This window comes from Anser cygnoides, chromosome 14, assembly GCF_040182565.1.
Source record: "Anser cygnoides isolate HZ-2024a breed goose chromosome 14, Taihu_goose_T2T_genome, whole genome shotgun sequence".
Classification (NCBI taxonomy): domain Eukaryota; kingdom Metazoa; phylum Chordata; class Aves; order Anseriformes; family Anatidae; genus Anser; species Anser cygnoides.
The window spans coordinates 14,095,190-14,121,205 of NC_089886.1; the positions used below are offsets into that span (position 1 = coordinate 14,095,190).

At 45.1% G+C, this 26,016-nt stretch overlaps 1 protein-coding gene across 2 annotated transcripts in view; it reads right to left on the minus strand.

Moving 5' to 3' along the window:
* The window catches only part of FGF18 (fibroblast growth factor 18), a 70,970-nt gene that overhangs the window by 26,694 nt on the left and 18,260 nt on the right, over positions 1–26,016 (minus strand). Inside the window, exons 3-4 of one of the 2 annotated variants that reach the window (XM_066977023.1) lie at positions 25,535–25,672; positions 18,604–18,784 (exon numbers count right to left, since the gene is read on the minus strand). In XM_066977023.1, the coding sequence (XP_066833124.1) occupies positions 18,604–18,784; positions 25,535–25,672 (319 nt within the window). The remainder of the gene's footprint in view (positions 1–18,603; positions 18,785–25,534; positions 25,673–26,016) is intronic. The other variant, XM_066977024.1, reaches the window with a different exon arrangement.

The window sequence follows — 26,016 nt, forward strand, 5'->3', positions numbered from 1 at the left end:
TGGAATTAGTGAAGGATGAGCCTCAAAAAGTTCAGAAGCTCTGTTATGCTTGAAAAAGCACCTAAAATGAAAAATAAAGGGCCAAACCCTGATGTCTTTGATCATTCTCATTTGAATAAACTCCTACTGACATAGTAAAGACCAACAGACAAGGACCTCAGAACCTGGCCCTGAGTGTGCAGCTGAAACACATCCAAAGTATTGGAGTCTCTTGGGTCTGGAAATAACGTGAACCTTCCCCGTCCTACGGAGGGTTAGAATTACCACAAGAACAAACTTTGCTGAAGTTATTTTGACTCTCTTGTTCCCAGTCTCAGCTGAACCCAAAAAAAATACTGATGTACACAAAAATAACAATAAGTAGAGAATGACAACTATGGGAACCCCATGTACTCTTGCTTCTTCAAAGCTGCTCTTCGTGGCCAGAGGCGTAGGACAGACTGTATTCACCCCGAAGCATTCATCCATCTTGGGCAGCGTGGTGGTTGGCTGCTCATCCTCGGCAATGAAGTAGGTGTGATGTTAGCACCACCACATCCCCTCACTGAGGAGTCCCAAGCACATAAATCTCTCCCCTGTGCCAACACCGTGATGGTTTCACACACTCCAAAAGTTAGCCCCATCCAGGTCCTCATGTTGTATTTGTGCATACTCCAAATTGGTGTCGAATCAGGAGCAATGCATAAGGTATTTGCGGTGTTAGTTGAATTAAGTTATCAGCCACATCTGGCACAAAAATGAATGTTACATTCTCTGTATACCATGCAGGTTTTATTATTCTGTGCTGCCCAGTAAAAGTTGAAATTATGACAATTAATTTTACAGATAGGAACATAAGCGTGCTTGTGCATTTTCTCAAAGGGGCTCATTGTAACTCCCCCTTCTTCCAACAAGTTAAAATATGTTGAAAATAAAGTTGCACGATGCTACGGTATTTTCAATGGGATTCTTGTGGCTCTGGAACCCAGAAGAGCAGAGGCAGCAGCACAACCTACCTGAAGAAAATGTTCTGGCATAGAGGAAATCTTCCCATATGTTTTAAGATTTTAAACAGGGATCAGTGTTACAAATGGATGCAAATGCAATTTCAAAGAAATACAACTGATTTTTTAATGTTAATGCTGCTGACACTCACTTCTGCCATACAGAATACAATGTACTCTTAAGTGAAGTGTACAATTGTCAAATGCCAACATGACTTCCAGTAAAGGCTGAAATAGGGGAGCAAGAGCTGATCAGCTACAGAGCCTGGTCCTTCCATTCCAGGGATGCACACGCTCTGAAACTGACTGCAGCCAAGGTGTCCCTCAGAGGAGGGTTTTCTATATCAATCCCTTAAAAAAGACCTCTCCCTACAGACATAGCACAGTTCTTCCAGCTATTCTCAGAGCAGCAGCAACAGAAATAATAAAAATCTGATAACAAATTAACTCTGCCTTTAGCACCTTTGGTTTCATATCTATTTCTGGAAACATGTTTTTTTCTTAACTATTGGCTTTGGTAGACAGCATAGGTAGGACTATTTACCTGCCTTTTACTTCATTTTAAATTGCATGAAAAGTTTCAAAAGTTGGTGTGGTTTTTTTTTCTTTGCATTTCTATAGTCACTTGGGACAAAAGGCATCTGGCATTGGATATTTAAATAAGACCTGTCAGAACTGTAAAATTAGTTTTACGTTTTAATAAATGTATTTTAAAAGCTCTAATGCAATTCTGTATTCAGAGCCCAACTGTTCAGATTTAGAAAAGGAGATTCCAAGTTAAATTTCAATATAAAAAATAAATTGAGTACAGAACTAAGCCAGTTCTCTTCTGTGGCATTACGAACAGGAGCAGCAAAGAGGCAATATCTCTAACAGCTTACTTGTTGTTATTCTGTGTTTAAAGAACCAGTGTTGATAGCATAAAAATCCATATTATTGTTACTTATTCTAGTTTCAATTTACCTAGAGACACGTCTTCTGTAAAGCTCAGATTTGGTCCCATATTTACATCCAAATTTTGATCCCAAAATACTCCAGTTTCCCAAATACTTTAGGCTCTGCTTGTCTGTGTGCCCATAGGATCTTCTAATAAAAGCCCAATTTCTGTCTTGATTTATCACCCATATCACCGTATTGCAAAAAGCCTCAATGCATAGAAGCCAAGCTCAAACAGAACACGACCTTGTCCTACTCCAGACCCTTGTCCCAGCTGCCCACATTTCTCCTCTTCCCACACTAACAGGGGTGACCCTGTGGATCCGTGCAGGGGACAGTCCCTCAACGTGGTGGGTGACACACTGGCAGGGACGTTGCTGCTGTAGGTGTCCAGCCTATACCTGTCCTAGCACAGAGGAACACAGCTTATTTAACTTGGAGGGCTCTTTAATCAGCATATAATTCACTTTAAAAAACTTCAGACATAGGGACAAAGGAAAAACGCAAATGAAAAACCCTCCTCCCAACCCTCAGTACCCTATGTCCATGAGCACATCGCTCCTCCCTAGCTAGACACCTCGTTACTCTCCTCTTATCTCCTACAATCTTTAAGCAGAACAGAGTACACAGAACAAGTTTCCCCTTGGTTATTTACAAACAGTGGAGTTGAAATATTTAAAGGCAGCCCTGATGGCCACATCTTTAGCCTCTATGGCCAGGCGAAGGAGCGGGACCACCATTCACCTCTGTGGCAGACGAAGCCACCTTAGGAACCTGGCCAAGGCGGCCAAGTTGCCCCATGGCTGCTGCCACCCCGAGCTCTCAGATGGCCACCGCTGCTGCAAGAGGAGCTGCTGGGGACCATGACTTCCCTCACGGGTAGAGCCACAGGCGTGTGGGGGCCCGAGGCCATGCCACACAACTAGAGACAGCCCTTGGGAAACAACAGCCTGTCTGAAAGCTTTGTAGCCCCCTGCAGGGTTGCAGCCACCTTAGGGTTGATACACAGGGGAAGAGGAGTTCCTCCACCTGAAACCTCAGAAGGAGCAAAGGAACCAGCTGCTCTGAGTGAAGGAGCCTCTGTGCAAGCTCCTGGCAGGGAAAGGGGACATTCCCTAACCCAGGAACCCGCCAGGCCTGGCCCTTCACCAGGGAGGGTCAGAGCAAAGGCGTGAAATGAGCAGAGACCCTTTGTAGACCAGGGTAGGCAGGGAGAGGGAAGGGAAACGCTGCAGGTGTGAGCAGGCTGCGCACAGCCTCCAGCCTCCCCACAACAGCTGTGGTGCTTGCCCTCGCCTCTGTCTCCAGCTTCCCAACTCAGCGGTCTGCTTCAGGTCCACCTCCAGTGTGAAGAGTTAAAATTCATCCCCAACTGGCAAGAACAAGGAGGAGACAAAAAAGCAGGATGCTGGTGAATGATAACAGTGGGTGGCCAGTTGCCCGTGGCTGGTGCACTCTGCATACAACAGGCACAGCCAAGTGTGTCTGGCAATAGACAATTATTTTGCTCGAGGTGTGTGAACCGGGAGCTCTAAGAGCCATTCTCACGGCAAACCAACCAGCCATGTCGGCGAACAAAACCGCTCACCGTGAAACGTCCCTCTCCTCGCTCGCATCTCCCCACTGGGTTTTTCTGTGTTGCCCTTCCCGCTGCGGCATTTGCAGCTCTCAGAAAAAAGCAGGTCAAACATCCTCAAATGGGGTATTTAGTGCTTCCCCTCGGGTTTCCGTGGCTTCCCTGCCATTTTCGTACTGGACTTCCAAGCGCGGCAGTATTTATTGGGTAGCGAACTGACCCCTCGGCTGCGGTGGGCGAGAGTGCCTGACATTAAGTGCTGCTAATGCGTTTTGCATTTGTGCTTGGGGGCAGGAAATCTCAACTTCCAGTGCCAAGGGGTTAATTATAATTTATATAGCAAGATCTCAGGCTGTGTTTTTTTTTCTCCAGCTAATTAAGAGGTACAATTACCTCTGAGAATCAAAGGGATATTTTGGTACCCAGCTCTTAGAAACAGATTACAGGCACTTAGAACACAAGGACAGCTTAGCTTTTTCTACGTGTGCTTCATTGTTGATTGAGATCATTAAAAAGAAATTGTCGTATTCATAATCCACCATTAAAATGTACTGGAAAATGCCTATGAAAACGGTCGCAGCACATTGACATATTGCCCTGCTGCTTTCCCAGGGATTACCTACATTTCCAACAACACATTTTCCTGGTATGTCACCTGCCGCTCTGGGAAGACTGGGAAGACTGGGAAGAGGCACAGATTTGGGCAGGCTCACACCCTGCGTGGGGCTGGGGGCTTCCTTCCTAGGAGCACGTCAATCCCCTCACCTAATCTGCCTCTGTCGGCTCTTTTCTTTCATGTTTGTGCAGAGGTTTAACAGTTACAGTTCTCTTCCTCACCCCTCCCAGAGGTGTCTGCCAAGCCATTTACAAAGGGTTAATGTAATTGAATATTCAGACACGGGGGGGTTGGGTTGAAGATGGCAAAAAAAGTTCTGGGGAACCTTGAAGTCCTGCCCTGGGGAGTCACCACAGCTACACACACAACACAGGCTGCACCCTCAGCCTGACTTGGCACAGGCTACGCACATACGTATTGCGCCAGACATTATTTTTTAGGGATGCAGTGGACTATTACTCCGGGAAATGAAGCGCTTAAGTTAGAAACTGGTGCTGCGAAATTGTCAGCAGACCACATATGCTACAGGCAGTTACACAGCAGGCTCTCACGCATCTGTTTCAGCAGCTTTCACCCTGACCTGAAACACAGCTAGAATCACGTGTGGGGCTGGCAGTGGCACTGAAGACCAACTATTTTTCTATAGAGGATACTAGGAATGTCCACCCATTTGAGCTAGAAATGAAGCATGTGCTACCAGGGCCAGCAGAGCTCAGCAGCTGGTATCTAATGTCACCTGCCTCTGCCCACCACTTGATTAAATCTTCCCAGGTTTGTCTGGCTGCCCTTTGATGTGCAAAAGTAGCTAACTTGCTGTGTTGAATTTGCCACAAAGCAGGAGGAAGTACACAAACCAAATACATGCTGTGAAAAGCGTTATTGTTAAATTATGAGGAGATAATGCAATCAACACCTTGGCATGGAGAGATGCTGATTGGTACTGCTCATCTCAAAGGAGCTCTGAGAAGTTCATTTGAAACCTGACAATCAAAAGCTCTGTGGCCTTCACACGTCCTGCACGTCCTTCCAGCCCTTGAACCACTCCTTGATAGGCAATCGCCAGAGAAAGGGCACAGCAGTTGGCACAAGCTGTGTTACAAGAACATTTACAAGCCACCCCAACCTGCAGCAAACAGAGCAGTCACTGCATTTCCAGGACTACAGCAGTCTCCAAACAGAATACCTGGTTTCACTGTGGGAGACCAAGTACAAAAAAAGCAAGCTTTCCTATGTAAAAGTTGATATTCGAGGTATAAGATGGGGATAGTACTTTTTAGAAGGTTTGTTATTGTGTACAGGAAGGGGTAAAAAAAAAAATGCACAAGACCTGCTAGATGGTGCAAGCCAGGAAAGCTCTGCTGGAGGGACAAACTGAGACTGCGTCAGTGCAGAAAAAGCCGCATCTCTCTCCTAATGCCAGGTACGGCAATGGGCGCGAGTGCACGTAAGAAAGTAGCAGGCTGGTAAAAGATCTGGCTCAGCACTCGAAAAAGCAAGATAGGAATCACAAAACTGTTGCTTTTGAGTCCTAGCCTAAGCCACTAACCTGCAGGATGTCTGGTGAAAAGGAATTGTGAATGCTTGATCAGCAGCACAACCAAGTTTTACAGGATAGAAAAAGAAAGGAAGGGCAGATCCAGAGGGAAACACGTATCTACCTTTCCTCTCCTTAAAGCTTGCTATTTATTGAAGAAGCAGCAAAAGCTCCAGCGCACTTTAGAATACAAACGCTGACACTGAAATTCAGAGCCCAGAACCACTTCCAACAGGGAAAATATACTGACCGCAGTCTGTTTGGAGGTCAAACAAAATCAATAGCCTTTCTCTCCAGTCTGTCTCTAAACTGAGCTTCTTTCGAAGACATCCAGAGAAAATGGATCATCTTTTGTTGTTGTGTGTGGTTTTGGGTTGGGCTTTTTTGTTTTGTTTTGTTTTTAAGTGGTCAAAGAGTCACACAAGTATAGTATAAGAAAGCTTTCCTCCCTCAACATATCGAAAGGATTGTATACAGGTCAAAACTGCCCATCATAGAATCATAGAACATCCCGAGCTGGAAGGGACCCATAAGGATCATCAAGTCCAACTCCTGGACTTGAAATCAGTAAAAACAGTTTTACTACACAATGGATGAGTTATCCAATTCTTGGGGAGGAAACCAAGCTGGAAGCTGCTTAACACTTGGTAAGAGAGGAAAAAATAAATCAATGTATTTGCTTGATCAGGGTATGTTTAAAGCTGGTTGTCAATTAGTTCAACACAGTTTGCTGTTAAAGAGCACAACAATTTAGCCCCAGGAGCTGAAATTTGCTGCGTTTCCTCAGGTTCCTCCTGCTGAGAGACTGATATTGGTTTCAGCCAGGTCAGGCACTGAGGAGAAGGGCTGAGGCTGAAAATCACAACAGCAAAGCGGGGCTCGGTGAAGGGAAGCCTGGAGCGGATACAGCAGGACTGGGAACTCCAGTCTGGAGTCTGGGAAGCAATCTGGAGAGACAGACTCAGGCCAAGGGATTTCCTTCTCTGCCTTTCCTCCCCATTCAAAGTACACAGTAAACTGGTTTAATGTCCAGAAAGAAGTAGAGATGACAGGTATGGGTTACGGCACTGGTGCAAAGCATGACCCTCCACTACACAGAGCACACCTTGTAACAAACTACAGGTTACACCCTTGGTGCAGAAAGGTATCATCTTTACAAACACAAATCACGTCAAACTGAGGGAAAGGGCAGAAGCACTGGCATGGCAGTATGGAAAATTTTGCCTGATTCAAATTTTTACAGGCTACAAATTCTTCAAAATCACAAGGAGGAAAGGGAGGGACAGACCACCACAAGATGCTTCCTAAGGGTCCCACTGCCTCTGATGGAGAACCACTGTCTTCAAAGTAACTGATCATTGACAACTTGATCAACCAGGTCTGTTCTGATAATCACTGTTGAAAGACACCAAATCACAGAATAATTTAAGCTGGAAAGGGTCTCTGGAGGTCACCTGGCTCAACCCTCTGCCCACAGCAGGACCCTCAGGATTAGACTCACCATTCCTCAGCTGCCCTCCAGCTCCCCTGCAATAGTCTGCTCTCCTCGAGAACGCTGACATCCTTGTCTTGGATTAAGAATACCTCAGGGTGCATGGTTATTGTGTCAGAGATACGGCTGCAGACGAACAGGCCTGGGCCCCAGCAGCAGTGAAACAGAGAACAGACCCAAACAGGAATCACCTGCCCATGGCCATGCCCATGACTGCCCCCACGATGCCTGCAGCCAACGTACATGGAGCTGCACTGATTCACATTTACTTATTGGGCATCAGGAAGGTATTAACATCCACTCCAAACCACCAGCCACACAGCTCCTACTGTCCCCAGTTTTTCACTCTGGAGGTTGAAGTTTCCTCTCCAGTCCCCTACCACACATCTCCCCACTCACTCTGTGCGTCCACACTGCAGCTGGAGGACCGATGTCTGGTGTGCTCCCACACTGCTGATTTTTGCTGCTGTCAGTACTTATTCAAGGTATATTAGAGCTACTACACGTCTCAGTAACTTCCCTTCTGCCTGCAGTATACACAGCATGCCAGCCCCAGAGCTACACGGATCCTGACTCATGCACCATGCTGCGCACACATATGCTGAAGGAAGAAGGCTTTGTTCCACCAGCCGAAGTAAAGGGCACCTCATTTCTGAGCAAACATATTTAGCATCTCCTAATTAGGATCTTAGCTTCATCTTATGCCCACGTAGGTTTAATAGTTCCGGCACTAGAAAACCCTGGCAAAGCCCAAAAGAGGTTTCAGCACTGGTGACAGTCAAATGTTCACCCAAACTCATTACAACTGCAAGAACAACCAAGGTGACTGTCTAGAAACTAAAATGCAGTTTCTTTGCTATGCTTTTGAGCTCCCCTCCTCCAATCCTTCCAGGTGGCTCAATTTACCCAGTGACCATACAGCTCTTATGTTTACTTGTTAGCACCCCCAAATTAGTAGGTGTAAAGTCAATATCCTTTTGCCTATTTGCTCCTAACGAGTCACCAGTCAAAACTTTAACTTGAAAAAAGAGTCAAGAATGCAGATGCAGAAGTAAATGTAATAAAGGTAAGAATTGCTGCTGATCATGCGTCACACAAAGACAAGGGGCTAGCCTGGCCACGCAGCACCGTACTATTGTCACGGGCTAAAACCTAACTGCTTTGATTTGCCTCCCACTGGCTAAAATGGCTTGAAATGCAAGGTCTTAACAAAGGTGCAAGACACAAGAGGAACAGGAGGCACTGCTGGGCACTTAATCTCCTTTCAGTCTCACACAGTCGCCTTGGGAATGGCTCTGCTGAAGTCCGGAGTTTCATGACCACAGGCAAGAAGAAACTCAGGGCTCAGTCATAAAAGAGATCCAACACTGTGACCCCTCCAGCTCCACACAACAAGCAGAAATTCTGTTTAGGATTTATACTGAAGTTACCTGTAGGCAAGATCCAAGCTTCTGGAACCAGAGACAACAAGACTGATGCCAATGAGACAAGACCAGCTTTCAGCAGCTGAGTTCACCCACTGCTTTGACACATGTAATTTCAAACAAGGAACCCCAAAATCTCCTAGAGTGGTAAACAGGGGGGGCTGTGGGAAGGATATCCCCCACATAATCCCCCACAGGGGGAGCCACGGACACAGTGGCTCATGATCATCCCTGGCCAAGCACTGGAAGCCATTTGGACATTGCTTTTCCACTTTTTAGACTTATCTGGTGTATATATGCCATCTGATTCTTAGCTCTTCCCTGCTGCTTCTCCACATCACAGGGTCTTCATCTCTTGCAGTGGCTGTGGGTGATCTTCTCCTGCTGCTACAGTTCCCTCTTCATATTTGGTTGTCTGTTTCCTCTCCTGCTTATTCTTGGAAAAAGCACTTCAGAACAAAGGGTATAAACCAAACCATACCAGCCACGCCAGCTAGAAGCGTGGATCCCAAGTGCATTTCGCCTACCATATGCTGCAACACCAACCAGAATATGTTTCAGCTTGCGTCACCACCATCCAGGCACAACATCCACTCCTCCTCCGTCGCACGAGCACAGTTCTTTGATGAGGAACAGAAGCAGCTGAGGATGAGGGCTCCTCTCCACCACACTACCTGGGGCCAGATCCTTCCAGCCAACACAGCTGCCATCCAGTTGTGATCTCTGGGAAGCTGCTCGTTGGAGAAGACCCAACACTCATTACTGTTACAAGAAGGCTGGGTCACAGCAGATGGCTGGGTTTTCTCTTACTGCTTTGGTTAGAAAGGCACCCTTTTTAGCAGCAGTAAATGCAAAGGAGAAGGCCTTACAGGCAGTCATTTCAGTTCTCAGACACAAGAGGAAAATAAATTTGAGTACTACTGAGTGCTTCTTCAAACTTAGTCACACCAGGTAGCATATGCAAAAGATAGGCATGTTTCTAAAGAGACTACAACATCAGGGACACAAAGCTCAGGAGACATTTAGAAGCTCTCAGCTTCTTTGTCACCATAAAAGCCTGAATCGTCTCTTATGGGCATTCTGAAAATACTTAAAATTCATTAGGGACAAAAGTATGCACTATTTATTGCTGGCACGGCTCATTAAGAAAGATGCTCACACAGTGCAGCCACGCAACCATCTCCCTCCAACCCCAATACTCCTCTCTTCCTCAGAGTAAGAAAAAACTATGATTTTTTTTTTTTACTGGGCCTTCTCTCTCCCTTTACTTCCAGCTTGCCTTCCCCTTCTTGCGAGCGCTGAGGAGACCGCAGACGCTCTACACGTGTTCTCCTCTGCATCCGACTGGCAGGCAGTCTGGAAAATGCCAGTATTGGAACGGCCTGAATTCAGCGGTTTCTGAATGCTGATCGGACACTATTTCGTTCAAGCCACAGATAGTCACTTTTGGGGGGTATTTTCAGCTCCCTTTTTGGACTATTCCAGATTTCCAAGCGTCATGCATCAGCAATTTCTCATCTTCAGAGATTGATACTCTTCGCCTTTCTGCTCAGCCTGAGGCTCTGTGCAGATTCGGAGGGGACAGGGCTCTTCTCTCCTCTTCCAGACGGCCACGCAATGCTACTGGCATCGTGAATGTTTGCTGTGCTCCACCTCGCGACTGCGGAAATTCCTATCTGGTTTTTTAAAAAGTTGAGGTAAAATCTGAGCAATTAAAGTGCCTTAGTTTTTATAAAGCCTAACACCTTTCTTGAAGAAACCCAAACCTGAAAACAGCAATGTCCTCACAGCTTCTGAAAATACCAAAATAATTAGTTTTAACCAGACTGCTGATATATTCTCCATTACCACTGTCTCGTTAGCATGTCTCCACTCATAATGCTGTTATCTTTTGGAAACCTACAAGGGTTTATTGCAACTCTCGTGTTGGAGATGAGGGAGGAACAACCCAAGGATGTTGAGACAGAGGATGAAATTCATGCCATTTCCTCTCAGGTGAGGAGCAAAGGTCTTTACCCCATCACCTAACCTGGTCAGAATGGAGGTCAAATGGAGGTTCTCCAGTTGAGGAACACTGCTCCCCACCATTGATATTAAGTCTCCGGCAAAGCAAGCGGCAGAATATCGGTCTGCAAACTGCACCCTAGTGACACACCATCTTATCTTCGAAAGCAGAACTGTGCTCTTCACGCTCCAAGTTTTCAATTTCCCATCCTCTCTTTAAATAGGCATGAAGGTTATCAACATTATTCCTTTCCCCCAAACATTTCTTACAAAGGACAAATCTCACCAGCCTCTTGACAACACGCATAGTCATCTACAGGGAAGCCAAAAATTACTAGAAGTCAATTTATTTTTATTTTTTACAAGGTTTTCCTCCTCCCTGCAAAGTAAAAGCAATTTAAAAAGCCCTTCAGAAACATTGCAGCGACTAGCCCATTCTCTGTGTACTTTTAATTGTGTCCCAATAACCAACTTGAATTCATGATAGTCTGGATGCTTACATACTGGAAAACCTCAGAAACCACAATACAGTGCTTGATAACAGACATTAAAATAAAACAACTAAAATCAACTCAAGACGACTTCTGTTAGCACTTTTGTGTACAATCACTCATGGCCTAGAAATACTTAAAATTATGCTAACGTCTTCTAGAAATTTATCTCCCAATAACAGCATGACAGTCCCCATGTATAAATTTTGGACAGAAGTAATTTTTACATGAATATGCCTAGTGCCTATTTAGAATTACTAAAGAGAAAGGGAAGCCCCAACTTTGTTTTTGTGTTATTTCATCACAGAGAAGAGCATTTAGCAAAGCAGCTGCTCAAGCTTCATGGGAAAAAACATAATCACAGCAAAGCAGGAACAGATAATATCATATTGACCTGTCTTCAGGGTCTGGCATTCACATTTTCATAAAGTGCCTAGGAAGATAAATCACTATACTAATAATATTTGTATTGATTATCTAAACTGAAGCAGCAATCGACTCCATTGTCTCACTTCCTCTTAAATTGCTCACAGATGGGATCCTATTTCCTATTCTGCATTTCTAATGGGAACACTTAAATCACAGCATAGAATTATATACACAAACTGTTAACAAAAACTCTTTTACGACTTGCATGAAAATAAAGATTTTTCATTTTGTAGCTCACTTTCCACTCTGCAAAGAAATTAAAAATGACAAATTATCAGCAGACCTTTATATCACTTCTCTTCATTATTTCTGGGCACCTAATATTTACTGTCAGACAGGCCTAGGTTTTCCAAACACCAAGCAGTGATTATAGGGGCTTTAAGTTCAGACAGAGCTAAAAGGTGACTCTTTCTTCCCTGAAAGTAAAGGCTCTTTAAGACAACTCAAGGCCCAAAAGTCGGGAAATTAAAGATCACTTTAGTGTCAGAGGAAAAACAAACAGCAGCTTCTGCTGTAAGGGCTACTACAGGTACTTACACCAAACAGGGACTACAGAGGCAGCTGAACTTCAGGTGTGAAACAGGCCACAGTGGGAGTTTGGGGTAGCAGCTATGAAAAGCAAAAGTTTAAGAAACCAGCAAAAACGTGCATTGTTTGAAATAGGCTTGTCATAAATCAAAAAGCAAAAGGTTTCTACTTTTTTCCCCAAAAAACTTTTCGTCTTGCCTAAGCAGAGCTTTCTGGCACAGACACAGAATAGAGCAGAAAAAAAAAATCTGAAACGTACAGATGGTTCGTATAAGATGATTACAACATATTCGCATGGCTGCTGAACCTTTCAGAGTCAACTCTAAGGTGACGGCAACCGAGCCTCCTCGCCGCACGGGGAAGCCTGGGAGGTCCAGCTCCAGCCCCACTGTTCGTGGCTCAACAAAGCCGCGAGTCGGCTGCAATGCTTCAATTCATCCCGCCGCCCCTCGCTCCCCGCATCCCCGCGCCTGCTTTCAAAGGAGAACTTTGCCACTGGCTGACTGCACCACCCAGATGAGAAGGGGAGACATTTTAAGGGAAAAAAAAAAAAAAAAAAGCAATCAGGGGATGTTGGGCAAGAGGAAAAAAACGAGACACAACACAGCAGCTGGACAGCGAAGGCTTCTCGGGCTTAGGCCAATCACCAGGACCCATATGACTGTACAGCTGCCATGGTGAATGATCATCGCTTACGCTGAGGTCAGCTCTGCCCCCGGGCTAAGTAAGTGAAAATAAATGGTTTAGAAGATAAAAGGTCTTTTAAAAAAATTATTTGTCTTGTTGTCATGTCAAAACTGTAATGGGAAGAGACTGGAGGCAGCAATACGTAGTTTAAATAGGAAACAGCCATCCTGATGTTTCAGCTGAATAAATTACAAGGCAAATCACAGTGCTTTCAGGCTATCTGGCTCATCTACCCTGGGCCAGACAGGCCCTTTTGCACATACCTGATTCCTGGTAAGAAAAGCAGGTTTCTGAATGCCGAGCTTGTGGAAATACGGCTATTAACTAGCCTCAGCCACTACTTGGGCTACATCTCCCATCTTCCTTGCAGCTTAATTCTGTGCCTTCCAGCCACGAGTCTAGTTTTCCTTCCTGATCTTCCCAGGGGGATCAAAATTGATTTTAACTATTCTGGGGAGGGAAAGGGTTAATCAGTTTTCCCAAGGCAGCTTGCTGTTAAGGTGCCAGAAATACTGAGGGGAAAGAATGACTTGCTAAAGATGGGACAATGGCACTGGTATTTTGCATTTGTTTCCAGGCTTTGAGATAGAACAAATGGGAGTCATTAGTGAAATGAGTTTAGGGAGTTCTAAATTAGCTGTCAGGCTGCCAAACCCAAAGAAGTGCTATGTCAGCTCATTAATTCTGGAGAGCGCAGGATTACCCAAACCTAGGAAGGAATCCTGCAAAATTTCGAGTCAATTAAAGGAGGCTATTTTGCTATAATAATATTTTCCGCACATATTACACCTCCTCATGGAACAGAGCCCACTTCTACCACAAATGAAATCTCTGGCAGGATGGAGTGTGGCTGATGTCTAGACAGCTGTAATGCGCTCTCCATGGGCTTGTCCACTGGCATCTCTGGGAAGCTGCAGCAGAAGAGCCGGCGGGACTGCCAGCTGCAGGGCACATCACCCAGCCTGGGGTGGCCCCAGGGAGGAGGCACCCATCTCCCCAAGCTCTGTGCTTCCCCTGCACACGTGAGGATGCTGGTTGCAGCCTTCAGAGCTTGAGACCTGCCCAAAAAAGAAAGTACAGGGTGCAGTGATGCGTACGCCACCTGCGATACATGAAGGTTCATCGTGCACGCACAATGCTTTTGCTTCCCTTCATGGCCCACCTGATGCCAGATGTGCTGACACTTAGCAGACACGTGCCTTGTCCAGCTCCGTGGACTTCCCGTTCATTTTGTTGAGTCCTGAGCTAAAAGCCCCTGTACCCGGAGGGAGTCCTTGAGAGCACCTCACTGGCTTGGGGTCAGTCCATCCAGCAGCCAAAAACACCAGTAGCTGAAGGGCTGCTGAGGATGAGAGAGACCGCACCTGTGTGCTGTGCCCCTCGTGTGGGGCATCTTCAGACAAAGCCTCCCATAAATGAGATTTTATTTATTTAACTGGAATAGACCAGGTCAATGGACAAAATAGCAGTGGGTGATAACCTGTAGCACACTAGCTAATAACCTATGTACACCATGCCCTCACCTTAAGGATAGCCAAGTATTTGCCCTAAATAAAAGTTAACTCAAAGGAAAGGGTGAGCTCATCCCCCTCACGTCTGTCACTTCACATTGTGCCTCAGGACAACAGCAGACACTTTAAAACAAAAAATTACATGGCTGTGAAATACAAATGAGGCAAAAAATGCCTTCACCCAACCAAGAGAGCTCTGTCTCACCAACTGCACCGGATACAAAGATAGTGAACAAACAGGATAGAATGTCTTCTGCCTTTTGTGAAATGAAAATAAATGAAAGGATCTAAGGTTTCAGGTCACTGATCCCTCTCTTCCCTATCTGTACCATTTATCGGAGGTAGAATATAAAGGTTCCAGGTCCTTTTCTTTTTTTGTCAGCACTTTAATGGTTGTTTTTTCTCCTTCCCCCTTTCATTTTCTGAATGAAAGGACCACTTAGGAACCTGTAAAGTAATAATAAGCTTATAACAGGAATATTGTTTTTCTGGGCCAGTGCAAACTCTTCTGAATAGGTTGAGGAGATTAAAGTAAAAATGCAATCTGTAAATAGATCAGTCATTTAATTAGTTTATAGTCTGTTAAGAGATAATATTTTGCTCACATAGATCCGTCTGTTATCTAAAGATCTCAGAGCACTTTAGGAACATCAATTAAGCCTTAAAAGAAAACAACCTTGGGAGATAGGTAAGTGTATTTAGATTAATTAGTGTAGCTGTGAGCAGCAGGCATTATTATTAGATTTAATTTAGTCCAATAATTGACTTATCTGTTAATGGATTCTAATTCATCTGAGAAGGGATCAAATCCATCTGATTAAAAGGATTACATCGACTCAATTAATTCTATTAACTGACTTAATTTGCCATTTAATAATTCCACACATGGGGCCAGATCTTGGCCCTGAACAATGCACAAGCCAAACATCACATACCAGAATTATTATGCCAGTAAAACTATGCATTACAGAGTTGCATTTTTCCTTGCACATGGGACATGCAGGCCCAGATAAAACATTCAGGGGGGCTTCCTCCCGCTGGACTTCTCCTGGCCCTGCAGAATGCTCTCTCACTGAGCCACGACTGCTCGGTCATTTTGCCGTACTTGTGATGGCTGCCTGGAAACGAGCAATTCACTGCCTGAGATTTGTCACTTCCCCTCTTTTCTGGGCATTCTCTTCAACCAAGAGGTGAGAAGTTTTACAGAAGTCAATAAAACCTCGCAATAAAACTAACCAACTCTCCCTCCTTCAAAGGCAGAATAACCCTTACACGCCAGCCATTTGGAAGCTCTGTATGTGCAAAAAAATAAAAGGCATCTCTTCACTTGGACACACTGTTCTTTATCCAGTTGTGAATGTATGGGAGGAGAAAGGTGCTAAAATATTATTAGCTCCCCATCCTTAAACCTGGCTAGTGCTTATTGTTCACGATGAGCACTATGGACCATAGCCATGCTCACTCTCTCAGCAGTACTTCCCACACTAAGTCCGAGTCTGCACTGCCCTTGTTTAATATTACCTTCTCTTAATTGGGCTGAGCTCTTGGAAGGACACAGCGTCACTTTGAAAAGCCAAGAAAACAGCATCTTGCCCCCAGTACAGAGACTCTTAACACACTCCATCCCCTAACCTCTGCTGAGCCTCCTGCTCACAGCCTGGACCCTGCAGCAGTGAGACTTGGAGCTGGAAGCGTGCTCAGTAACACTTGCATCTCACAGCTTTCCAGTTTGGCACCTTTCTGCATTGCCTGTGCTTGTGTCCGAGCAGATACAACTGTCCCCCACCACTGCAGAGCTGGAGCCCAGCACAGGCGTTTCAAGATAGCCCTGCCTGGGTTTGTAACGCGGCTCAGGAAGGAGTAGGCAGGAGAACTCAGGGCTGGAGCCAGCTCACGTTCCACCTCCGCAGGCACCTTTTCCCACATCTGTTGCTTTTTCTCAGATGTTGGCTCCTGCTCGTCCTCTCAAAGCCTTCCCCAGGCTGACACTTAGTCTCTGAAATCCTTCCAACATCAATTCACATCACCTCCACCATGATCTCGCCTTTCCGTGGGGACAGGGTTAAGACAGGGGAAAAGCTGTGGGAGACTGCATCGCCTGCAAGGGCAGCGCAGCCAAGAAAAGGAGTGGGAACTGGGCACTCCCAAATGCTAAGCCTAGCTCTGACTCACTGTGCCAACTTAAAGGCAGGAATGGAAGAAAGAAGAGAAAAAGGGCAATAGGAAAAACAGCCATCTGCTGCTTAAGAGGAAAGGTGTCGTCCTACAGAGGCCGTTCTGACCAGCAACACAGATTTGGATCAAAAGTTCGCAACTGTTCAGATCCCCAGACCTGGTTTAAGCCTCTCTCTGGTCTTGATCAAAGGTTACTCCATAATAATGCCTCTGGGGGAGGGGTTCCCAGCACATAATGAATCCTGTGTCATTGCCTTTGTATCCAGTTTTGGCTGTAACACAGATGGTTCTCACTTCAGTAACTCCGACATCTCTCCCCCCTTCATTATCACAGCTAGGAGCTCTGCATGGTCACATCCTGGACCTCCATGCCCCACCTCACTGTCTCCCCGATTATCATGCTCTAAGTGTTCCTGTGCCAAGCAAGATGATGAACAGATTTCCATAACCTTTCAGCATGGCTAGAAATGGGGAGGCTTTGCAGCTTGACACATCAAGGAGTTTTATTAGTAGGAGAGGGGGAGGGAGCAGGCAGGGGTGTTAGCAAATGGCCTCAGCGGTCAGTCAGCACACATCAGGTTTTTAGAAGGATGCCAGCAACCAGGAGCAGAGAGGATTTGGTGGCGAGCAGCAATGTGCACACTGCAGAGCTCCTCAGACTGGAAATGTAAGGCTCTACAATTGTGTGGCTTCTCCACTGGTCACAAGCACTCCCCTGCGCTAGGATTTGTTGTTCAGACATGATTGCATATGTATGAAGGGGACAAGATGGGCTTTGACACATAAATTAGCACTTGTCAGCTGCTCACGGGCACACTTCCCTGCTGCACCCCACTGTAAATGCTGCCTTCTTTCATGGAGAAGCAAACTGCATCACGTTACCTGACATTCACTGCGGGCAGGAGCGCTTCCTGGGAAGCTAGCAGCTAGCACACAGCAACTAGTTTACATATCAAACCTTAAGAGAATGAATGTAATAAAATGACACAATAATTAGCAGCCAAGTGGCACTTTGCACTCCTGTTTTCTCTGAAAATTTTGGAATGACAAAAGACAAGGTTGAAGATCCCTCATGGCAGGGCTTTTCCTGAGACTGGGTGAGTTTGCAGAACAGCTTTGGGGGCTCATTTCGCAGCAGTCAAGTACTTTCTAGTTGACACCTCCAGTGGCACAGCTCTGCACATGTTGGCATGGCAGTAGTTACCCCGCTGATAGGCACGGACCGTATGTCATCCTGTCCAAAGTTCCCTGAGGGAATAACAATTCCCATATTTTGACCTGCCCTTCATCGTACCCCATTTCCACCTCACCAGCACTGCACATGAAGTCAACCTCACGTGACATGTGCACACCGGCCAACACATACGAACACATCTGCAGTGACACATACAGACTGTATGTCCGTAAGAGAAAAAGGACCGTTTCTCAAAACAGCCCTGAAACCCTTCCAACAACAGTCATTCAGGCCTAAAACAACTAGAGCAAAATACCTCTGCCAAAGCCATCTCCAAATGTACCAGCATTAGAGAGCTGTGTTTTTTTTTTGCATAGTACACTCTCCTGGAGGCATTTCTATCATAATGCTTATGTGCAAATCAAGACAAAAATAGTTGAACATACTGCTAGCCTGTGCAAGTTAGTTGCATTTCTGCAGGATCTACATGCCCCAAAATTCAACTTAAGCACTCAAAGCTCAAAAGTCTGCTTAATTTCAGCTCAAAGCAATCACACACACCCAGAAAGATGAGAGGACGCTTCATTCATGCAATGGGATTCATCCAAACTCAAGCCCAGGTCATAACCACAGCTCCCAGGTTGCTAAGCCCAGGGCCTGAGTTCATTGGGAAAAAACATTCCAAGTCGCCAACCTCAGTATCATTTATGAATTACACTGGACAAACTGTAAGCTCATCTGATAGGCAGAAAAAGAATTTTGTCTTCAAGCACCATCACACACTCATAAACTGGGGCATTATGGTACTGTGGGAACTGCCTGCAGCTGGGAACTGAGCTGACAGCTGCTCTTGCACTGCAAATTCCATGTTCTTAATCTGAAAAGGTTTTTTGTTGTTGTTTTTTGTTTGTTTGTTTTGTTTTTCCCTGTGATCCTCTGCATTTTATTGCTCTTCTCATTTTTCTCCCATGAGGTTCTCAGGCCAACATAGTGAATTAAAGCTTTTGAACTGGAGTCTGGGGGATCCCAGTAAATATTCTTACCATATTTATCTCCGTCTTCTCCTTTGGCACTGATCCTCCTGCCCAGCACTTGGATGTGTTTCCCGCTTGTCCTGCTGTAGAGCTGATAGAGCCGGAGCTGCTTCCTGCTCACATCGTCCCTTGCTCGCGTTTGGTTCTCCACATGTATCCGAAAATCTACATTCTCCTCGGCAACAAACATCTGAAAGTGGGAGGGAGGGTGGGGGAGAAAGAGAACAGAATAAACTATGAAACAAAATAAGCATCTTGGATAGAAAGATTACACATCAACCTGCCAAAGGGCACATGGCGCAAGACGACTTAGATTTGGCTGGCCTTCACTTGACAGTCGAGGCCGTGGTATCAGGCACTCAAAATGTAATTCTATCCAGAGCTGGCTCTAGACAGTAAACCAAACCTGGATTTTTACAATCAAACTGTGGGGGGTTTTCTGAGTAAAAACTTCTGCTCGGTCTTGCTTTGATTTAATCCTGGTCAGCCACACTGACCATAAATTAGGCTCGCTTTTGCATATGCATAGACTCTACCAAGTTACGCAGACATGTATGGGAGAAAGGGGACTGACAATTCCATTTCAGAAAATTTGTGCTTCACCTTTAGCAGCTGCGTGGATTAATGGCAGGGAAGAAGTCAAGGGAAAAACCTATTTATGCTGAAGTTAGTAGACTGGATTCTAGCTACACACAGGCATAAAATCTAGTATGATAAAAGTGCCATTTGTTTGTGGGCCCTCTTCAGCATAAGTTTGTTGCCAGCTTTGCTTTAGTGAAGCCTGATCACTGCTGAAGGTCGATTGCTGCATCTTTTGTCCACTCCAAGTCAGGGAGAGATCATTTGGACCAGCAAAAGCACAACTGACACGTCCAGCAGAGAGGTCATTACCAGCGGGGTTCTGGGCACTTGAGCCTCTTCCTGTGTTTTTTCTGGCCAATAGATTAAATTAACCTTAGTTAACTACAGCCTTAAAATATTACAAGAAACTTTCTCAGCCACATCTGCCCTTCTCTGGAGATATTGTTTCCAATCTCAACTTACGGTTCCCAAGAAACACTGAAACAGGATTCCTGCTTTTGCTTTAGACCCATCCCAGCTTGCCCAAGGTCAGGGGACCAGGCAACCAAGATGCTCTCAAGAAGGCCCTCCCGACTGGGAGGCTCAGCAGCACACACCCAAAAGCACTTCACACCCAAACAACACAAAAGACCAGAAATCACTCCACGATCTGCCCTGAGAGCTTTTGCACCACTGTGACCATGCTGCCCATACAAATCCAACAAACAGACAATATTTTGGTGACAGACTCCCTTCACAGTATAATAAATCATTCAGAAACCAAAAACAGCAAAATATTACTGAGAAGCACACAAGAACACTACCACACAGCAGGCAATTTTTAATTTGACCGTGACAAATAATGTTCAAAGCTTACTCATTGTTGATGAGTTCTAATGCTATGTACCACTTGCACGTAAGAGATGAAATCCACAAGAATGTAAGAATCATGCGGGAATTTAATGTTACCTAGGTTGGCAAAGGAATGACACTTGTTCCTAGCAGGACTTACTACTTCTACTCCTAACACATTCCAGCTACAGCATGCTTGTCCTTCTGGCCTGGAAGCAACAATGTTCTGATATATTAGTGGGTGGATGGAGCTGGCGATGCAAATGAAAAGGGGTCAATAAATCCTTGTACAGGTCCGTTCTGGGCTAAAACACATAAGAGCAAGTGGTCAAAGCACAGAAAATAGTCCCTCTTAAGCCTCCTACATCTGTCATCTCATACCAGCAAGTACTTCGGAGCCAAATAGTCAAATACTCCCTAAAAGTCAAAACCTCAAAAGAACTTTTTAGCTTTTCCAATTAGCAAGTAGACACACAGATCAGCAGCAGGAGGAAAACTTCAGGCTGGCCGTGCTGCTTAGCACCAGACCTTCACTAAGCAACCCAAACAAAAACATTATATTCAATACGGTGGCAACAGCAATGAGGTTCACAGGGATGTTACAGGATTGCCTTTGCTGCCCTTATTAAATGCTGGGATTATGCTATTTGAATCCCAAGTCCTAGGAGAGAAACCTATTTAACTCTCTTATTTTACTGTCAGAAGTCAAAAGGAGACTGCAGGAGCTGGACACATAGGCTGCAGAGAGAAGATTCAAGGTGATGCTGTGTCTAAACAGACATTCAGCAGGATGACAGAAGTGATGGGCAAGAATCACACAATTAATAGTAGCAACATTTCCCACTCCCAGAAAACAGCACAACAAGAAGCAAGAGCATGCCTAGCCCTTGCACCTGCCAAGAGGACATGGCATGAGGCTAGCAGAGCTCTCAGCCTTTGCTTGAGCCAAGCTCTGCTCACTTTCCTCTCTAGAGTCACCAGAGCTACCTCTGAGTAAAGCAAGCAGGATTTGGCTTTTAACATGAATAATATTAATTTATTTTTTTTCTTCCTACATTTCTTCTTGCTTTCTTTTCAAATAATATTGTTACAAAGGATGCTGACCTACTAAAAATAGAGATGTACAAATAATGTCAACAGTCTGCCTCGTACCCACAAAAGCAAGGCTATTTGCAGTTAAGATTCTGGCTTCGCCATTCTAAGATTTAAAACAGATTTTAAATCAAGATGACGTCGCTACATTGCTTTCACCACATGTTAATGAATTTCACATTTTTTCTAGGAAAAAACAAAACAGGTGGGATTTGAAGTAGGGGGAAGGGATGGTTGTTTTGCTTTCTTGGAAACTTCAAATAGAAAAGGCGATCTATTTTCCAAAACATGTTTTAATTGTCTCTTTGCACTGAAACACCTTCGGGGTGGACCATCATCCCCACACTTTTCCTTTGCTGTGTCTGGTCTCCCCATCCATACCTAACAGCTTTCGTCCCTAAGCTCTTTCCCACAAATTCACGAGGATGAAGCTCTGGGGCCTGCTCAAGACAAGGCCCAGGACCAGCATCAAAGGTCCTGATCATCCCTGACCGTACCCGTGTCACCAGTCCGACCAAGTCCCCACATTTAACACAATGTCTTTCAGTGAAAGACAGATTTTAACTTGCCAAAGCAACCTTATTAAGAGGTTTCTCGCTAGAAGAGATGAGCTGCGTTCACCTGAGAGCTCAAGCACTTGCACCATGAAGGCCCCAGCCTGTAGCCAAAGTGCACACGTGGCCTCTGGGCCATCCGTGGAGCCACCTTGTGCTGCAAACAGCTCCAAACACGTTTGTCACAACTTTCCTGCATGGTACAGCACAACGACCAGATAATACAGCGCTTCCTCCCAGCACAAGAAGGGTAAGCTTTTATGCAGTGGGATGAAGTCAACTCTTTCTCCCCAGAACAGGGCTCCCCCTGACTGAAGGCCTAGCTGGCCGTGCAGCTTAACTCCAGCACCCAGCAGCTCATCCAAGTACGGCAGTGGCCTGAAGCAGGGCCAGCTGGCCTGGCAGGGATCAGCTGGGGACACCAGGCCCGCCAGCAGGGCCGCCCAGGCCTGCATCACTCTGCCTCTCTAGTAACAGGCCTAGCTCTAAAGCAGGGGAAGAAATCCTGAAAAAGGAAGGTGGAGATGCAAGTTCTCTCCTTGTGGCTGACCTGTCCCCCTGGTCAAGAAGCCCTGACGCAGAGAAGCAGTGAATCGCTGGGATTTAGCTGTGTGCTTAAAGATAAGCACATGCTTAATCACTTTGTTGAAACAGGATGCTCTGCTGGAGCATAGCCAAAGTGAATTAGCTGTGCCAGCCTGGGCTGCATCTGGCCCACAGCAAAGAGTATCAATATTCTAAAATAAAATTTCATGCAGTGTTGATTTCATGAGATAAAACCAGTTTGATCATTGCTGCAATCCATTCTCACAGTTTCCCTGCCCTAAAGAGTATACTCCCTCAAGCAGCTAACTTTACTGAGATAAGAAGGTCCATTTATATATACCATAAGAGTGGTTCTCCTTCATAAATCTCAAAAAAATTAGTAACATATGCCTCCTTCAGTAACTGATCGCCAGCACTCACTCAAGAAAGTCACCTAAAACCAAGTCCATTCACCCCCAAATATATTTTTTGTAACAATCACAACCACACAAAAACAAATAATGTCTTCAAGTCCTAGCCTCACTTTAAAATTTTAGGGCTTTGAGTTGTATTCACCCAAGCAAAATGAAATCTTTTTTTAAAAACCATTAATGTGTTATTACTGCACAGAAAACATTATACACAAAATGACCACTTTTGCCTTTTAATCTGATCATCCGCACTAACCACCTTGTAACTGCAGATCCTGCAAAAAGCATATAACCCAACTCCCTGGAAATTACCATTGCTTTTCCGTTTGCTTCAACAAACCATAGATGAGGCCCTGGGCCAAGCACCTGCATGTGAGCCGTCTGGGGGGCACCCAGCAGTGTTACATGCCAGCAGGAAAGTAAATTTGCAACACCAGATCAGAACTGCTGAAATACCCTTACTGCCCGCAGTAGCAAACCTACAGATCCAAAGTTCAGCACAACAGGTCCCCAAAATCAACAGCTGACTGCATCTTCTAGCTCCAGACCAGGAACATGACTTACATTCTCTTGGAACAGAAAATGATTTCTTACATTACTTTATCTCCTCCAGCATTTTGTTGCTATTTGGCATTGTATTGTGGTCTATTCTGCAAATCTATTCAACAGGTATGGACCTTCACTGCCTATGGAGGACAACTTCAGCATCTCCAAATAGCAGGTGTCATTTAGCTCCATCTAGTTCTCTGCCTGCTGCTTATAGTCTGCAAAATCTAACAGCATCACATTCATTTTCATTTGTATTCTTCTTTTATTTTCCTTTCCAAACAGTTCATCCATTTATTTATCACTACATTTTTCAGCAATAATACACAGCTACAACAGCATACCAGAAATACAGTTGGCAAAACAGAAGTTTATGCAAGGGAATAAATAGCAGTCCTTTCAAAAAAAAGCATCACTTCAAGCAACTGATGCATCTAAAATGCCTCACCAGAAACACGTGCACTTCTGAAAATAAGCAGCTCTCCCTTCTCTTTGCTTCTTGTTTTACTTACCCAAGCATTCAAGGTAGGTCCGTTTAGTCTTAACTCCTACTCAGTCACAGAAACTAGAAGTAACGTCGAATCCGTCTTCTGACAGACTACAGTGGGAAATTTTCAGTGCTTTTTTGTGGAATGGCTTTCAAACAATGACTGAATTTCATTTTAAATAACTTTACAACGATCCATCAGCTTAAAGAATGACTATCATATTTGTTAAATCCCAGATGGAGGGCAGGGAAAGACAATTTTGCTGATGCTGCCTAGAGTTTCAGCATTAAGTAATCCAAGAAACAGTCAAGAATCACAAAAGCCTCTGACAGCAGCACCGTGATGTTAGTCCTACACAAGCTCATGCCACAATTCTGAAAACACCACCACGTTGTTTTGAGCTGCAAGCAATCAAAGCCCTGCCAAGGTCAATGAAATCCTTACAGTGCCAAACCATGTTTACAGGATTTGGCTTTCCATTCAACCAACCTCTGCACACTCCTCATTTTCTATTTTTAGCTTTCCGGTAAAAGGGAATGTTAATATGTTATTGTTCATGTCATAAAGCGTTACAGCGTTAGAAGTCCAAGGCCCACAGCATGGCCAAATTAGCTGGGAGCTGGACTTCAGAATTTCCTGATTTTTTGCTTTCTATCGTACAGAGTCTCCAAGCCTCATCAGAGAGCAAACCATATGTCATTCCCCAAACTGAACTAGAAATACAAAATCCCTCTCACTGAGGGCCTTACTGATTTCAGAAGATAAACAAATCAAGCAACTCAAAGTCCTTTCAAAACCCAATCTGATAAGCAGGAAATACTTATTACCTTTCAGCCATCAAATCAACCTAATATTAATGATTTTCTCCGTGACCTTCTAAACACATGAAAGTTAACTTAATAAGGTCAACAGGAGGATATCCAAGACAGATCTCTCTCAAGTCTGCAAAGGCAAGTAATAAACCGCTTTGCTTCCATGACTTTGGCAAAATTCCTCTATGCCAATTACGAGATTTGCTAGCTCACCACGACAGTCATTCTTTGACATACAGCGAAACATAATGCCCTCCTTATTTGCTGCTTTTTCTTCTTCTTAACTGCAAAGTCAATCCACAGCCAGGATGTTGTTACATTCACATTATACAGCCCGGTTCGAAGCAAGACATAAGCGGATGTGGACTGCTTTGACGTACTCACTTCTTTGTGCTTTGAAGCACATTTGGAAATTAATCTAACAAACTGCCCCATGCAGGAACCCTAAGCAAAGGGAGAGGGCACTTCAGAGCAAATCTCTGTGCATCCAACAGGAGAGAGGCTATGACACAACACTGCCAGGATTGCACAAATGTTATGTAAACCTTTCACAATAACACAATAATTTAGACTTTTGTTTCATTGTTGTTTTACAAAGTGACTTCTTTCTGCTATTCACAGAACAGTAACTTTTCCTTGGAAAATAAATCTCGAAAAAGCTAAGTCACTCTCAGTCTTGGCAGATGTCACCTTGAACGATGCCCATGTACCCTACAGGATGCCCAGTAAGAAAGGGCAACGTGGTGCACCAAGGAATTGGTTGTTCAAACAACACAGACACAAGACTCCCAAACTCCACAAAAGACCCATGATGCTTACAAAGTACTTGACTTTTTTTTTTTTTTTGTGGTGGTGTTTTTTGTGGGGGGGTTGTTGTTCTTTGGTGAAAACATGAATGTCCTATTTAAAACCCAAATGCCAAATGATCTAAATTCACAAGAGCCACATCACTGCATAGCCCATTCACAAATTGAGTTATAAACCATTGGGGGGGGGGGGAGGTTGTTTCCTTATAAGGCTATTTCAGAAACAGACTTTCCTAATGCTCTATGTCATAATTCTCTAACTTGTGTACTTACGTCCAGTTTACGTCTATTTATTCTTGTACCAACAGCGTCCTTGAGCTTGAACAACACTTTTCCCCCTTGCGCTTCTCCTTGTGATGCATTCAGGCTGCTCCCTTTCTCCGCTCTCCTCCCAGCCTTCATTTCGCCATGCTGGGGAAGGAAGAAAGCCAAGTACGGCCGTGTTCGCCCGCTCTCCTTGCCGACCGCCCCAGGCCCACACCCCACGCCAACCCCCGCCCCAGAGCAGCTCCCGCCCGCAGCAGGGCCTGGTGCTCGGCACCGCGCTCTCGCCACCATCCAGCGCAGTCACAGGCCCTCTCCACTGCACACGCCTGGCCTACCCTGGCCGTTTGCACAGCTGCATCGTGTCGGTGGTTTGTGGCAGTGACCTGCCATATGCATGGGTCCCCTCCACCTTTCTATTCCTGCCTGCCCCGCCCCCCCCCCCCAAGGCCCTGACCACAACATGAGGAGAATGGCTGAGGCCTGGAAGG